The sequence below is a fragment of the Phyllostomus discolor genome, chromosome 14, assembly GCF_004126475.2.
Source record: "Phyllostomus discolor isolate MPI-MPIP mPhyDis1 chromosome 14, mPhyDis1.pri.v3, whole genome shotgun sequence".
Taxonomy (NCBI): domain Eukaryota; kingdom Metazoa; phylum Chordata; class Mammalia; order Chiroptera; family Phyllostomidae; genus Phyllostomus; species Phyllostomus discolor.
Window position 1 is genome coordinate 43843542 of NC_040916.2, and position 15717 is coordinate 43859258.

Below are 15717 nucleotides of genomic sequence, written 5' to 3' on the forward strand. Positions count from 1 at the left end.
AACATGTAACACTTAATCCTGGAGTTAAAACCTAGAGAAGCAAGTTAAATTTGAATGAAGTTTCTTAGCTTTCAGAGATTCCAAAGGTAATAGATATTTCACATTTATGAAGAGTAAGTAGTAGATTCATTAAAATATAGGACCTTTAAATTAGAAATTTAAAATACTCCAAGTTAGTTTTGAAGGTAGTGTTTTGTTGCCCTGTAAAAGTTTAGAAAGGAGGGAAAAAGTTTAGAAAGGAATATTTCCCACAAAAAAGTTCTTATATTGTCACTTACAAAAAAAAAAAACCCATAAAAGAAAGACGGATGCCTAATGTAAAATTATACAGGGCCTTGTGTGGGATAGTATGCATTACAATATTTTCTATTTTATAAAAATTTTTATTTTATCCCACTGTAACACAAAAAGGCTTTCCACATTCTGATTTAAATTGATAAATGGATGAACAGCCCTTAAAGCTGTCCCAAAGGAAGAGTAGCAGACTAGCTAGAAAAATAACTCAGGGAAGCAAACCCCTGTATAGTGGAGTGTTGGGATGCAATGAGCCTTCTTGTTTGGTCTCTGTTTAACTCCCGATGAAGTCAAAAGCATAGCATTCTGCCCCTGAATGAATTAAAGAGACAACTTATCTAGAAATGCAGATGTGGCATCAGAAAGTCTGTGGAGGTAAGTGGAGGGCAGAAAGTTGGACAAAAGCCTTTGAGGCCAGTGACAGTCACCCATTCTAATCGCCACTTACCTTACTCCAGGAAGCTAGCACAGGAATCACGTTGGGATGCGGGCCCAGCATGCTGGCTACACAACCCAAGAATGGTCCTGGCCTCAGAGCTGTGCTTCAACCACAGGGTCATCCTCTAGCCCAGCGATTTTCAACACTGTTCATCGCATGGTACACATAACTAATTACTGAAATGCTGTGGCACACACAATACTTTTTTGCTGATCTGACAGAAAAAAAATGGTATAATTTTGATCCATTCACACCAGATGGTTATTGTACTGGGTGTTGTCATTTTTTTATTTGACAGTCTAAGGGAAAAGAGGTCAGTCCTCCTGACTAAATAATCCGGTATGGCGTGTTTTAAAAAATTTTACTGCACGCCAGTGTGCTGTGCCATGGCACACCAGTTAAGCATCATTTCTCTAGCCCAGCACTCTGAAGGGAAACAATGAAGCATCTTGTCTGAATCTGTCACTGAGTGAGGCTATTCGTTTTCTTTGCAGGAAAAAATAAAGATTGTGATCTGTACTGTTGTATAGGAAACATTTTTTGAAAGTAAACATAATGTATGACATAGACATCCTTAAGTGAATTAGCATCCTAGACTCAGAGAGTTGCCAAAACTTAGGGAGGGTGTTCATTCACCTCTACACAGCCAGTGTCCTGAGTTAGGTCTTTCTGAGGCTGGTTTGAAAGAATAAGCATTGGGAATCCCTACTGTACCCTGCCTGCCACAGACCTCTAAAGATGCTGGGTGGTAGGGATGCCTTGTAAGGGCTTTATTGAACAGGGTACTGCCTTGATGGCACGTTAACACAACATTCATGGTGATCAGGGAATGAGTCATAAGATTAAGCTGTCAGGACAATATGCTTACTCCCTTTAGTACTTGAATGAGATTAACTCAGACCATTGCAAACATTCTGGCATGAACTTGCAGGTGCCGAGGGGGAACGTGGGTGTGAACTGCCCCTGTTCATCTAATCTGCAGATGGCAGTGAATACTCATTATTCTTGCAGAGCCTTTCATCCATGAATGTCTGAATTTAGGAGCAGGGTCTTTAGTCTTGAAGGGAGAAATAAAGGTAAAAATCTGATTTGTCATTAGAAGGAACAGTAAGTTGCCATCGAAAGTCCAGAGACTCAACTTCTTGGGACAGCTCTTGTCAGGACTAGCTTTGTAACCTTGGACAATCCTCCTAATCTCTTCGAGGCCCAGGTTACTACTACTCAGTGGTCAGAAGAGGAGTTTCAACAGGTTGGTTGCCAAGGGCAGGGTCACCACTAGATCTCCAGGTTCTCCTAACTTGAGTAGGTTCTATAAGACCCAGAGAGTGTCAAGGTAGATTTTCTTTGGTGTTCCAAATGAATTAACCATTATAAATTCCTACACTTTCAGAAGACATCTGTCATGTGGGCCATAGGCCTTAATCTAAATTGGATGCACAGACAGTTGTTTTATTCTCACAGATGTGGAGAGGAAGCAATGTCCTCAGTTTGTGCTATCCAACACAGAAGCCACTAGCCACATGCGGCTGTTTGCATTTTAGTTTAAATTAAAATTTCAGTTCCTCAGTCACACTGGCCACAATTCCAAGTGCCCAGTAGCCACGTGGGACCAGTGTCTACTGGACTGGGCGGCGTAGACACAGGACTGCAGGAAGTCTGTTGGTCAGCACTGCTCTAGACCTTCGCCCAGACCGCCAACTGCAGCTGCTCGTCCCTTCGTGCAGGGCATGGATGTGTGTGCCCTGGGATGACTGTGTCTGTCCCTGGGGAATAAAAGAATGGATGAAGCGCCATTTAGGAAAGGCAGTGAGAGAACCCCTCAGGAATGGATGCTAGCGCTGGACAAGAGTCTGAGAGAGATGGCGAGCGGGGAGGTTGAAGAAGGAATCAAGGAACACCTGAACCATTCTGTGCCTCGGGTCTTGATGAGATCTGAGCTTTTGTGTAGGACACAGGGGCCCTAGAACAGGGTTCCTCAGAGAGATTGTCACCCCATGCACAGCTGATCCCAACATCAGAAAAGTATGAGAAGGGCAGAACTACCCTAGATCCCGGAAAATCAGGGACCCTGTCAACACTCAGTGGTGGGAAGAAGGTTAGTCATGCTAAGTTGTTACGTAGCCTGTCAGTGGCAGGAGGGGGAATAATTCAGACATTCTGGAAATAGGTGAGATGGGTAACCACTCTGACAGTTGGCTCCGTACATACAGGTCTGTGCAGTCTAAGCCAGATTACATTTTGAGACTTAAGCTTGAATGTGTTAGAAAGTATCCTGTGATGCAGCAAGAAGGCTTTTTCTACAGATCTGGCACATTGGCTCCGCCTTCCCTGTCGGCCCCACTGGCTAGGGGGCCATGCATATGGGAAGGGAAAAAATCAGAGGCGGATGGCAAAAAGAGTGTAATTTTAGCTGCTGCCTGGAAGCCATCTGTGAAGGGAGTCACCTTTCTCTTCTGGACTTATTTCCAGGCGCAGCTGCAGGGGACGACACCGAAGATGCGAGCACCGAGTTCACTGACAGTATTGAGGAGGAGGCTGCACTCCACAGCCACCAGCAAGTAAGTCCGAGTCAGGTGCCGGGTCCCAGGGTGGAAGGCTCTTAGCCCTTCGGGGTCTGGTGGTCTCCTGCAGCCCTTGTGGACCTAGATGAGGAGCTCTCTTTTTATATAAAGCGCTTCCCAGTCTTCTTCCTGCCCTCCCTGAGCTTCCCAGCCTCCCTGCCTGCCTCTATCCTCACTCCATTTTTCTCTCCAATCCACCCTTTTGTTTTTACTCCTTCTATCTCTTACTCCTGCGCCCTTCCCCTCCACCCACCTTTGCCCCATGTGCTGTCTGTAGCTGTAGTTTCAGGAGAATATTTACTTACAACAAGACCACAGACACTTTCCCTCTTGGGCTTTTGTAACTGAAACACACCACGGAAGACAGAGAGTCATCGCAGGGCCACTGGGGGAGGTGGCAGGACATGGGATCTGCTCTGGGAGAATGCTGTCTGAGAAACTCTAAGAGGATCAGAATCATTCTCAGTGAAATCTCATTGTATAAAAGAGAACTTTGTTGGGCAACTGGACGGACCACCCAGGTCATGACACGTCAGTGACCAGGATATGACACTGCAAGAGCAAGCCCCTGTCAAACCTCAGAATTTGGAACCCAAGGCTGAAACACTGCTCTCACCAACCATCACTGAAGCTCAAGAGTCGAATGGCCTGGATCTCAGAGATTAAGTCACCAGTAGTGACACCATAGCACTCACTGGTACTCCCATGTGTCCCCAGTGACATTTAGTGATCGCATCTCCTAGATGGACCATGCCCATGACTCTCTGAGTTATTAAGGAGAACGTGAATTATTGGCACCTGTCCTGGAGGAGCCACTGGGCATTTTCAGTGATAACTTCTTTGGGGCTATTAGGAAAACTGTAGGGGAAATGAGGCTTTCTGGGTCCACCTGTACATCTCCTGCACAAGAAAAGGAGGAAGCAACTAATAAACCGACAAGAAGGGCCCGAAGGAGCAGTCCCCAAATCTCAGAGGATTTCACAATCTTTGGCTCTTGAAGACATGAGTTTTGTCTGGAATATCTCACATCTTCAACACAGACTCTTCACCTTCTGACAAGACCCTCTCTTTATTGTTCTAGACATACCTGACCCTTACTTTCCCCTTGAGTTTCTGCATGAGCTCTACTTATCCTTTTGTTTGAACAGCTTCTTTTGAATCCTGCTGACCAGTGCTTGTAACTTTAATTATGTGCACCACAGCCCCTTGGGACAGGTCCCTCTGCCTCTCACTTCCTGGTTCCATTGGGGGTCTTGGGTGAGCAAGGGGGCTCTGCAGGATGCAGACCAAATGTCCACCCTGAGACAGAGCTAGACTGAGCTGTCAGCGAGTCGCTGGTGGTTATTGCTACCATGGATCAGAATGAACTTCAGAATAAATGAACAGGAGACACAGATATGAAGAGAGCCAGGTTCTCGTTGACAAGGCCTTCACTCTAATTCTCAGATGTAGGCAAACTGGTCAGTAAAGTCATTTCTTCTTTAACCTTTTTTCCTGTAGCCTGGCATGGAGAAAATGACCACAGCACATTTTGAGAAGGTTAGTTCCATCCTGAAATAAACCTTTAGGGGGGGCATTTGTGTTTCCCTTGTGCTGTCTGCCTGTTACTTGGCATAGGAGATAATAAATTAGGGGTTAAAAAAATCTTTGGATTGGGGCTTGACTCATGATAGACAAAGTATATGTACCTATTGGATGAAGAATATGTTGGGTGAGCACCATTTTGCTTTCCATCACCTTCCCTTGAAACGCAGATCTTCAGTTTGGGGTAAGAGGTGTGTGAAATCATTGTAAATTTACTTCAACTTTTCTGGAGCTTGAGGGTGTGACTCTTCTACTAATTAAATAAAGCTTTTTTTTTTTTTGCCATAACTGTTTTGTGTCCAGCTTCTCAAAAATGTGTTTGCTTGTTTCCAAGGAAAATGGTCCCTTAAGAATATAGGCCCTGAGCTTCTTCTAGTTGTGTTCTTAAAAGGTTGACTTTCTTCATTCTCAACACAAAACTGCCCTCCTACCTCCAGCATACACACGAGTACCCTAACAAACACATCCAACTTTGTGTTTCTTCCAAGGCAGGAACCACCTTTTGGCCAAAGCAAGTTGCTTTATCCTTATATTTGAACTCGCCCACTTCAGGAAGTCTCAGGTCTGGCCATGAGGGTAATTTCCATTCTCAACCAACTGTAAGATCTGTAGTAAACACCTAAAACTCCTGTGAAAGAAACTAGAGTAATGAGTTACTGTCATACTTAAACTTTTGCAGGAGAAAATTAATCAAGAATCAAGGTTCAAATCAAAGGAGAGAAAAGTCAGTAGACTTAGTGTGACGAACTTGAGGAAAGAATATCTTTAATGTCCTTAATGCTGTCAGACAACCGATTTACATTGTGAGAGACGTGAAGCGATGGGGTAAAAACAAAACAGCTCTATTCCAACAAGAGATCAGAACTACGTGTAGACCTCTGTGGGCAAATGGAAACCCAGCACACATGCAAAAAAGTTGAATTATACACCGTGGAGGCAACAGAACAGATGAATTAGGAAATGTGAAAAGGGGAAAAACCCTTTAAGATATATAATTAACAATAGACATAAAGGATTTATACTGCCACCGCACATATTTGGGTTTTTATTGGCGGGGGGGAGAAATATTAGCCTTCATGCATTTGCATTTAAATTTTAAAGATAAGTTAGCCAAAGTAAGCTTCCTTTGACATGGTACTATGAAAAGCAAATTAGCCTGGGAACAAATCAGATCTTTCTTTTCTTGTTTTCAGGTGGGAGATTAGACCAGATGGACTTTATGGTCCCTTTCAATGTTAGCATTCCGTGGGTCTTCATTTTTATTTAAATAAAGTAGATATATTTAAATCAATAGAAAAAGATAGTCATCCAAAAGGCACATTAAGAATAGGCAGGTGTCTTTAAAGTTAGACATTATTTTTAAGCAGAAGGAACCCTTAAGGTTTAGAACAGAAGAAATGTGCCCATGTTCAAAGCGGATGGCACTGTGTACTTAGGTTAGTTGCAAAGAGTTTACATAGACAGATTCACACAGCTTAAATGGGGGCTGAGGTTCTAAACTTTCAAACGTGGTCTTATCCAATCCCCCTTCCTTAATTTTGTCCCAGAGCCTTTGTGACACATGCAGGATGGCCGCCAGTCTGACCCAGTTTGGCAACAGAGGCACAGAGACAGACATTCCAGAGCCTCCCAGATCTCAGGCTCACGATCCCAGGGGGGCTTGCGTGCCTAGGGAATGAGCAATTGTGTTGGCTCATCTCTTTCATCTTTGACTTGGATGCATGTCTCTTTACAACCGCATCACACATACATGCTGTGAGTCAACCCCATCACACACCAGAAACCTGGATCTTACTATGTGCTCTGTTACCACACAAAAGCAAAAGCCAATAGCTTTGTGCCGAGCCAAGCAGCCATACCAACCACTGACCCATTTATGGTCCCTGGGACCCTGTTCTGTTCAACATATTTGTGACCTGAATGAAGGAATAAAGCATTTAATTCTATGATGTGTCCTTAATCAGGCAGCCGCTACATGATTTATGGAGATGCACATAAGTATTTTGAGGACCTTGGGAAACAATTTTGTATAGGCAGAATGAATTCATAAATGACCAGTACAGTCCTAATATTTACCGAGATGAAAGATGACAAACAACATGACCCAGAAACAGCTACGGGGAGAGGCGGGAAACTGGGAGGTCAAAATTGACCTGAAGTTAGGTAAAACTTTGAAATGTTGGGAGGAAAAAGAAGCCAACGTGACATTGGGGTACAGGATTAGTAGTGGACAGACAGGCAAAGTCTTGCACTGAAATAATTGGTCATGCACTAAGTTGAGTATCTTACTGGGAGTTTGGTTTCTGCACTTTTAAAAGCATAGGGAAAATTGGAGAGGAGCCCAAGATGAATAAGAAAGTCTAAAAGTTAAAAATTCTCATTTGAGGAAAAATCATATGATCTGCTTTAGTTGCAACACTGAGGAGTAACTTTAAGAGTATTTTTAAAAAGGGTGGTGGGAAATTGTTGCTTCCTGTTTTCTTCTCACTGCTTAGATCTGTAGAGAGAGTTTAGCGGGCAGCATGGGCACAGGGGCGGTTAACTGACCAGTGAAATCGCCTGCTGCTGGGTGGCCTCACTTGAACTTCCCAGCAGTTGTGGGGTGTGATCTCCTGCTGCCAATGAAATTGAGCTTGCTTTGTCTTACCTGCTGCTTTGCCCTATTCTGATTCTGTGACCGTGACTCCTGACTGCTGAGCGCCCTGAGTCCTCGCTCTGAATCATCCTGAGCTAAGGGCACAGCCCTGGGGTTTGAGCTCTGGGGTCTGGAGTCTTAATCTTCCCAGTCAAGGACTCAAGTGTCTTGGAGCCAAGGGAGCTTCCTGACTTGTGAGCAGACTCTCAGGGAAACCTGCCCCCTCAGGAGGAAAAGAATCACAGCACCCACATTTTCCAGTCCCGTCTAAACCTCATTTGTTTGCATCTGTTTTGTATTATATGCTGCGTTTGTTTTTTTTTTTTCTCACCCACCTCTGGAATCTCCTCTTCCTGCCCATGGCAACAATTCTTCCTGCTCACAGAGGGTGTCCTCCCCACCCAAACCAGTCTCCAGGGCCCTTATGGCTGAGGAAGGCTTGGAGGGAGCTCATTTTAGGTCTGCCTTTTTTAGTTCCCATTCAAGGCTGCCTCTCAGATCTGCTGTTCCTCTTGGGTCCTCTTCAATGACCTGACTTCTTTAAACCATGATTTTCTTTCAGCTCATCAGAGTGGCTTTGGAGAAAAGTCTGGCAGCCGTGGAGACCCAGAAGGTGTCTCTCCCCTCCCCGTCCCCGACAGGAGGGGAAAATGACCGGGGTCTTCAGGAGGAAATGCTCCACCTGAGAGCTGAGATCCACCGGCACTTAGAGGAGAAGAGGAAAGCTGAGGGGGAACTGAAAGAGCTAAAGGCTCAAATTGAGGAAGCAGGATTCTCCTCGGTGGCCCACATCAGGTAGGACACGCCCCCAGAGATGGGGAGCCTGCCAATTGAGAGGCCGCCACAGTCCAGGGACTCGCCTTGCTGCAGCCAAAGCACCCGCGCTGCCGTGGGGCTTCTCGGTCCACGTCCCAGGCTCCAGGCATTTGCGGTTCTACAAAATCTTTAGAGAAAAGTGAATAATATTGGATAATGGGGATTATCAATAATTACCATTCAAATTATTCAAATAAAGCTGGCTTTCATTCCATATGATAATGCTCATTATTAGCCATCTAGATGATAATCATGACTGGAAATCTAGTTGTATAACTGGTATTGCTCTTTTGAATTGACTGGAACATATAAGGAATCTCCTGGTATCCAGGCTCCTTTACTGCTGTGTACCCAACCAGAACAGTTTAGGAGAAGAATAAACTCCGTCTGTACTCAGCTCTGTCCCAGAAGCATGAGGCCTTGAATCACAGAGCAGCAATTTTATTAATCTCTGGTATCTTCACAAAAGTGGCAAATCGCTGATTCACTGGCCAGATTGGCCACATTGTCTTTAATGCCTTTTTCTTTTTTCCCCCAAAAGATGCTTGGGAACATTTTGGTAACATGGGGTCAATTCATTTATTCATTCATCCCTGATTATCCATAATCAGCATGGCCTGTTGTTTAGGGCACAGCTGTGCAGATGTACAACTTCTCATTCGTGCCCTGTTACTTCCCCGCCTGTTAGGTGCCCCTGAAACATCCCTGAATGGTAGAATGACAGTAGCACTGGAGAGGACCTTGGCATCTAACCCAATGTTCTTGTTTTGTACTCGAGGAAACTCAGGCCTAAAAAGTTCTAGTAACTTGCTCAAGGTTGCGTAAGAGTCCAGGGCTATTACAGTTACATCTATAATGTTGGATAACATTCATTGGTTAACAATAAAGTGACAAAAGCTGAAAAAAAAAAAAGAGTTCAGGGCTAGACCCCTGGCCCCCAGTTTCTACAATCTGGGCTTTGCCTTCATACCACATACTTTGTCAGGCGATGTTTGAATCATTCTTGTGCTCATGGTTCTTTTCTGCTGGTTCTTTTACTCACAGTTATCCTGGAATCTCTTTCTGTAAAGTCTATTTAAGTTAAAGGATAAGTTTTACTTAAACTCTGTTCTATGAAAACTCAATTGAGCTGTCAGAGGTAAGAACACTGTTATCTCTTTTGATCCTACAGTTGAACTCACAGTCAAACCACATGCACATATTTTTATGGATTATTTTCCTGTTCTTTTACTCTCACCAAGGATGTATTTATTGATTTGAGAGAAGACGGGAGAGAAAAAGAGAGAGAGAGAAACATTGACGTGGGAAACATCAGTCGTTTGCCTGCCTTATGCTCCCCGAATGGGGATGAACCCCAACCTTTCAGAGTATGAGGAACAGCCCCCCAACTAACTAAGCCACCCAGCCAGGGCAAGGGTTATTTTCCTTTTTTCCCAAGAGTTACTGGCTGGAAACTCTGACTCGTTTAACTCTCTACCCAACCTTAAGATTCCCTGATATTGCAGAAGATAGACTTTATATAATTAATGCATAGCTTACCTCTTGAGAAGATTTTGTTGAGCTTTGTTTTCACTAGTTTATATGGTGAAACAATAGGGTTTCCCCCAAAGCAAAAAGTTAAAATATTAAATGTTTTTCTATACTACACATGTGTCCCTTTCTCTCCTTCTTACACCTCAATTTTGGTGAAATACCAGCTCCCTTTTTCTCCATTGAGGAAACCCTCTCAGAGATAGTCTGTTCAAGTCCTAAGTCCTAAAGTATTTTCTTCCTTAATTAGTACTAGATGAGCTCTGCTCTTGGTTCCAAAACTTCAGGATTCTGAGAAATTGAATCTAGGGGCATAGCCAACTGCTGGTGCTTCAAGTGGTGAATTCCTCATTTCTTCTGCCTCTTCTCGTCATTTAGCACACTTGAGAAGCACCTGTGAACTTAAGCAAAAATGTAGATTCGTGGGCCTTAAAAGCACTTCCTCGGATTCAGGTCTGCAGCTGGTTCAGCAGAATTAAATGATCCTCCATGGCAGACCCTGAGCTAACCACCACATAGATTAATTTCATTTATGCATCCAATAACTCCACTAGATAAATGTCGTAATCCTTATTTTATGTAGATGGAGATTGAGGCTCAAAGAGGGTAGGTGAATTGCCTATTTTAAAGTGAGTTGCCTTGTGAAAGCCATGTTGTTTTCATTGCTTCCACCTACCCCACTGAAGGGTTTGCTGGGAGGACAAAGTGGGTCTAGAGTGGCTTGGTGAAAATTATTGGGTGAGTCCATTTTATTTCTCTGGTGTGGAGGCACTGGGGGTACGGGGCGAACAGGACAGAGCCCCTGCTCTCATGAGGGTGATCTTCTCTCACGGCAGTCAGACATGAAGCAAGCAATTACAAAAGTTCCTTCAATTGAAGTTCTGATTAGTATTATTTGTTTCCTCTGTGTTCCTGGGTCCCAATGTCTCGTCCAGTAGTTGAAAACTGACTGATGGTAATTAATAGAACTGTAGAGTCCGTAATAACAAATTTGTCCCAGGCAAGGTCTTTATTATTTTTTTTTTCTTAACAGTTGAAGTACCCTTGTTTACTCCAGGGCCCAAAGAAAGTTAGAGTATCAGGCTGTGTGACACAGGTAAAGACAACAAAACCAGGTGTCTAAAGCCTAGGATTTTTAACGATGATGCTGCCACCAGGTAGCTATGGGAGCACAGGCAACTCTCTTACTCTTCCTGGGCCATGATTTTCTGGTTTATAAATAAGAGTGTTATTGTAGGTCTCTGAAGTCAGTTCACATTCTGGCGTCTCTGAGTCTGTGATGGAGTGAGACGTGGGTAAATGGGCTTTTGGGAACTGAGGTCAAGATCAGAGTTGGGCCTGATGATGTATGCTTCCGGCAGGAACACTATGCTGAGCCTTTGCCTCGAGAACGCAGAGCTGAAAGAGCAGATGGGAGAAGCAATGTCTGATGGATGGGAGATTGAGGAGGACAAGGAGAAGGGCGAGGCGATGGTGGAGACTGAGGTGGCCAAAGGGGGTCTGAATGAGAAGAGCCTTCAGGCTGAGTTCAGAAAGCTCCAGGGAAAACTGAAGAATGCCCACAACATCATCAACCTCCTCAAAGAACAGCTGGTACTGAGCAGCAAGGAAGGCACCAGTAAACTTAATCCAGAGCTCCTTGTGCACCTGGCCAGGGAGAGCGACACGAAGAGCACAGAGCTGGTTGGCCCTCCTGGGAAGCCCCAAGGCCAAGAGGAGGAGGATGTGACTGTGAGGCCCCGCCCCAGACCCCAGAGCCTTGACCTCGGGGCTGCCCTCGCAGTGGATGCTCACCAAGTAAGTGTGGGGTTGGATGGACAGCAGGACCTGTGTAGAAGGGCTGGAGGTGTCAATTTTTACCTCAAGCAGTTCTGCCCGTGGGTCAGGAGGTACCAGGGAAGGGCACCTTTGCACCCCAAGCAGTGGGCGTGATATTCTTCACATATTCAGCCTTAGCAACATTATCCCATAAATATTTCTTGAGTAATTAATTCCCATAAATATGTTTCACATGATTACTTTCCTAGTAACACAGTAGGTGTTGGCAGGAAGCAATAAGACCTGGTCTCTGTCCTTCAGCTACTCAGTGTGGAGGGGAAAGACGGCACACAAACAGATCATTTCAGTAGGATGCTGGATAGGGATGCATGAGGTTTTAATGCAGCCCAGACAGGTGGTGTGTAATGACATCTTTCCCTTATCACTGCCATTTTCATCACAGCTCATCACAGGTGTCTGTCCCCAAGTCTCAGAGGAGGTTATGAGGATCCTTTTTAAGGGGAGGGGCTTTGCTGAGGCTTCCGAGAGGACAGCTGGGGCAGGAATGCCGGGAGATGGGTGGAGGTTTCTACCCGTTCTCTTTCCAACCACTGAACAAACATTTACTGAGAGCTCCTCCGTGGACTCGATTGGCACTGTGCTGCGTGCTGTAGATGCTGAGATGAATAAAACATTATCTCAGCTCTCCAGGAGCTCCCTCTGGAAAGCAAGTCACTGCCAAATGGCCTGAGCAGTGCTGTGACAGGCCCACAGGGCTCAGGAGGGGAAGTAGCCCTCAGCGCCTGGGGGATGACCTCAGACTGCCTGCATCCCTTCACTTCCCTGTGCTGGCTCCTTTCCACAGCTGGGTAACCAGCCCCAAGCCCGTGGTCCTGGGCCACAGTCAGAATTCAGCCTCCCAGGACCCACCAAACAGCTGCGTTCCCAGCTGGCACAATGCAAACAACGCTATCAAGATCTCCAGGAGAAGCTGCTGATATCAGAAGCCACTGTGTTTGCCCAGGCCAATCAGCTGGAGAAGTACAGAGTCATGTTCAGTAAGTCTTAAGTTCCTAATCACCAAAGTGCTTGTCTTCTGCCTGAGAAGCTACATGCTTTGCAAACTTCACTTTTCTGCCCCAACCTGAAAAGAACCCAATCTTGACCATGGTCCTAAAATTGTGGAAGTGGCTATTTAATTTAGTTTGCAGATGGCAGAGAAGGATGTTTGCAGTGGGAGTGTAGGGAGGCCATGGGCTAATATCAAGGTCTGGTGATTTCTGGTGTAGTCAGAACCACTTTACCTCACTCACATACACTAATTGTTTCTCTTCTGCTTCTCTTTGCACCACATTAGATTCTTCAAAAATACATCATCGCTGTTGGTCTAGAATTGGTGCTTTCCTGTAGGACTTCCTGCAGTGATGGAAATGTTCTGTATCTATGTCACATGTGGTTATTGAGCACGTGAAACCTGGCTACTTCAAGTTGGGGGTTTTAAGTTTTATTTAACTTTAATTAATTTAACATAAAATAGTCACATGTGGCTAGTAGCTACCTTATTGGACAGTGCAGATATAGATGTCTTGGGATTCTAAATTAGATCGGCTCTGTTGGAGTATTTACTGAGCTTCTGTGGACAAGGCACTTGCCAGTTGCCCTGGGGCTTCTAGAGATGAGAGGATGCAATACCCGCCTAAGGGGATCTAGTCCTGACTAAGCTAGGTTGTCCGTGGGGGAGGTCATCTGTGGTGAACAAAGGCTCATCCTGGTGGAGGAAGTCCTGCTGCCTGGAGAGGGTGGTCTCTTCTACCTCGGGAGTCCAAAGAAGCACCTGCCCCACTCTGGGTCTGACGTCCCGCCCCGAGGGGCCAGTGTATGTGCCACTGAGTATGTGAGAAACTCCGATTCCCTGTAACACCCTCTGTCTCTCCCAAGCAGGTGAATCCTCGGTGAAGCAGGTCAGCAAGAAGGTTCAGGTGGACCTCCAGGACCTGGGCTATGAGACCTGTGGCCGCAGTGAGAATGAGGCTGAGCGGGAAGAGAGCACCAGCCCCGGTAAGGGCATACTTGTGGGCTCACCTTCCCCCCCAGAGTCAGCTTTCACATCCGGGTGCTGTTGGCCAGGCTCCCCCCTGATGAGGAGGAGGGGTGGGGGGTGGACGAGTAGACTGAAGAGGGCACGGGTCCAGAGAGGGAAGGGGAGTTTGGAGGAAAACTTCTTTTAAGATTTTATTTATTTACTTTTACAGAGAAGGGAGGGGAGGGAGAACAAGATGGAGAGAAACACTGATGTAAGAGAGAAACATTGATTGGCTGTCTCTCATATGTACCCCGACTAGGGACCGAACTTGCAACCCAAGCATGTGCCCTGACCGGGAATCAAACCAGCAACCTTTTGCTTTGCAGGACGACACCTAACCAACTGAGCCATCCGGTCAGGGCAGGAGGAAAACTCTTGCCCAAGATGAGGCTTAGTGTGAGTTTGAATTTCTAGAGTTAGTTTCCAGCATACTGCTGTTAAGGAAAGAACTGTTCTAGCCAATTGATTTTTATCGAAAAAAAAAAAAATACTAAGTCTTATTTATTACTGAAAAGACCAAATGAGCTTTTGGGAATATGCAAATCGTAAGTTAAAATTGTTTCCCTATTATAAAAGGACTTTGACTGTAGGGACACCCCCCAAACTGAAATCGAGAAGAGGGGGAAGGCACTCAGGAACACAGAGGGGGACCGCACCTGCCTGCAGGTGCAGGGAGGATAAGTTGGGAGGGTAAGTGCTGTATTTGAATGCTAGTCCGGGGCCAGGGCTGAACACAGTGCTGCTGCAAGGGTCGCTGTCCTAATTACTGACCAGACCTGCCTCCCCGGGAAGGGAGAGGCTACGGTAGCCTGCCCAGCTCTGTTCAGGAGCCATCTTTGTCTTTCCTCAGAGTGTGAGGAGCACGACAGCCCCAGGGAGACAGTCCTCACGGAGGGGCTGTGCTCTCAGCAGGAGCACCTGGGCTCGACACCGGCCGGCCCCCCGGGGAGGAAGCCCTTGGAGAGCCAGCTGGGAAAGCAGGAGGACTTTCAGGCATACGGAAAGTCGGAAGACGTCTCTGTCCTCCGTAAAGACATCAGCGATCTGAAGGCCCAGCTACAGACTGCCAACAAGGTCATCCAAAACCTCAAGAGCCGGGTCCGATCTCTCTCAGTAACGAGTGATTATTCGTCCAGTCTGGAGAGACCCCGAAAGCTGAAGGCCATTGGCACCCTCGAGGGATCTTCACCGCATAGTGTCACTGACGAGGATGAGGGGTGGCTGTCTGATGGCACTGGGGCTTTCTACCCCCCCGGCCTTCAGGCCAAAAAGGATCTGGAGAGTCTGATCCAGAGAGTGTCCCAGCTGGAGGCCCAGCTCCCAAAAACCGGACTAGAAGGGAAGCTGGCTGAGGAGCTGAGATCAGCCTCGTGGCCTGGGTAAGGGGGACCCTCGCATGACTGATGATGTCTGAGTTTGTGCTTGAAGTGGGGTAGCCAGGCAGGTGGAAGAGAAAACCCATCAGGGCGCTTATTTCAGTAACCGACCTAGGTCTGAAGAAAGGACACAGAAGCAACCGGCAGGGCACTGGAGGGTGGCCCGTCCTGGAGGGGCCGGGTCTGTAGGACTTCCCCCCAGGAATGTATTAGTAAGGTGACAGTACAGACAGTGTCATAGCGAGACTGAGGTCAGACTGCCTAGGTGTGGGTCCTGGCTCTGGCACTTAAGAGCCGTGCGACCTACTTAGTCTTTCTGAGCCTATTTTCTTGTTTGTTAAATGAGGATATAAGAGAAGTTATCTCAAAGGGTAGTTATTAGGTTTTAGTGAATTAGTACAGGCACTTAGAGTAACACCTGGCATATGCAGGGTCTGGCAAAAGTAGTGCCTGCTTGAGTGTGGTTGGTAATAACTTACAACTTTAATTTGAACATTTCACCTAAAATGTCATATGGTGTGCTCGAGTTTGGTATTGTTATGTTACAGAATTACATGCTTATGACTTTATAATAAAGCAGGGGCATTATTTTGCCAGACCCTCTATTAAGCTCTTGGTACTATTTGCCATAATTCTTACTA

The 15717-nt window shown here is 45.9% G+C and overlaps 1 protein-coding gene across 27 annotated transcripts in view; it reads left to right on the top strand.

Moving 5' to 3' along the window:
* LOC114489047 (phosphodiesterase 4D interacting protein) overlaps nt 1–15717 on the top strand; it is a 205775-nt gene that overhangs the window by 163360 nt on the left and 26698 nt on the right. For 17 of the 27 annotated variants that reach the window (XM_028503060.2, XM_036015708.1, XM_036015709.1 and 14 more), the window contains 6 exons: nt 3203–3291; nt 8076–8308; nt 11221–11656; nt 12483–12675; nt 13556–13675; nt 14551–15079. In XM_028503060.2, the coding sequence (XP_028358861.2) occupies nt 3203–3291; nt 8076–8308; nt 11221–11656; nt 12483–12675; nt 13556–13675; nt 14551–15079 (1600 nt within the window). Of the gene's footprint in view, nt 1–3202; nt 3292–3571; nt 3951–4794; nt 6203–8075; nt 8309–11220; nt 11657–12482; nt 12676–13555; nt 13676–14550; nt 15080–15717 lie in introns of those variants that run through there. The other 10 variants (XM_036015710.1, XM_036015716.1, XM_036015726.1 and 7 more) reach the window with 3 other exon arrangements.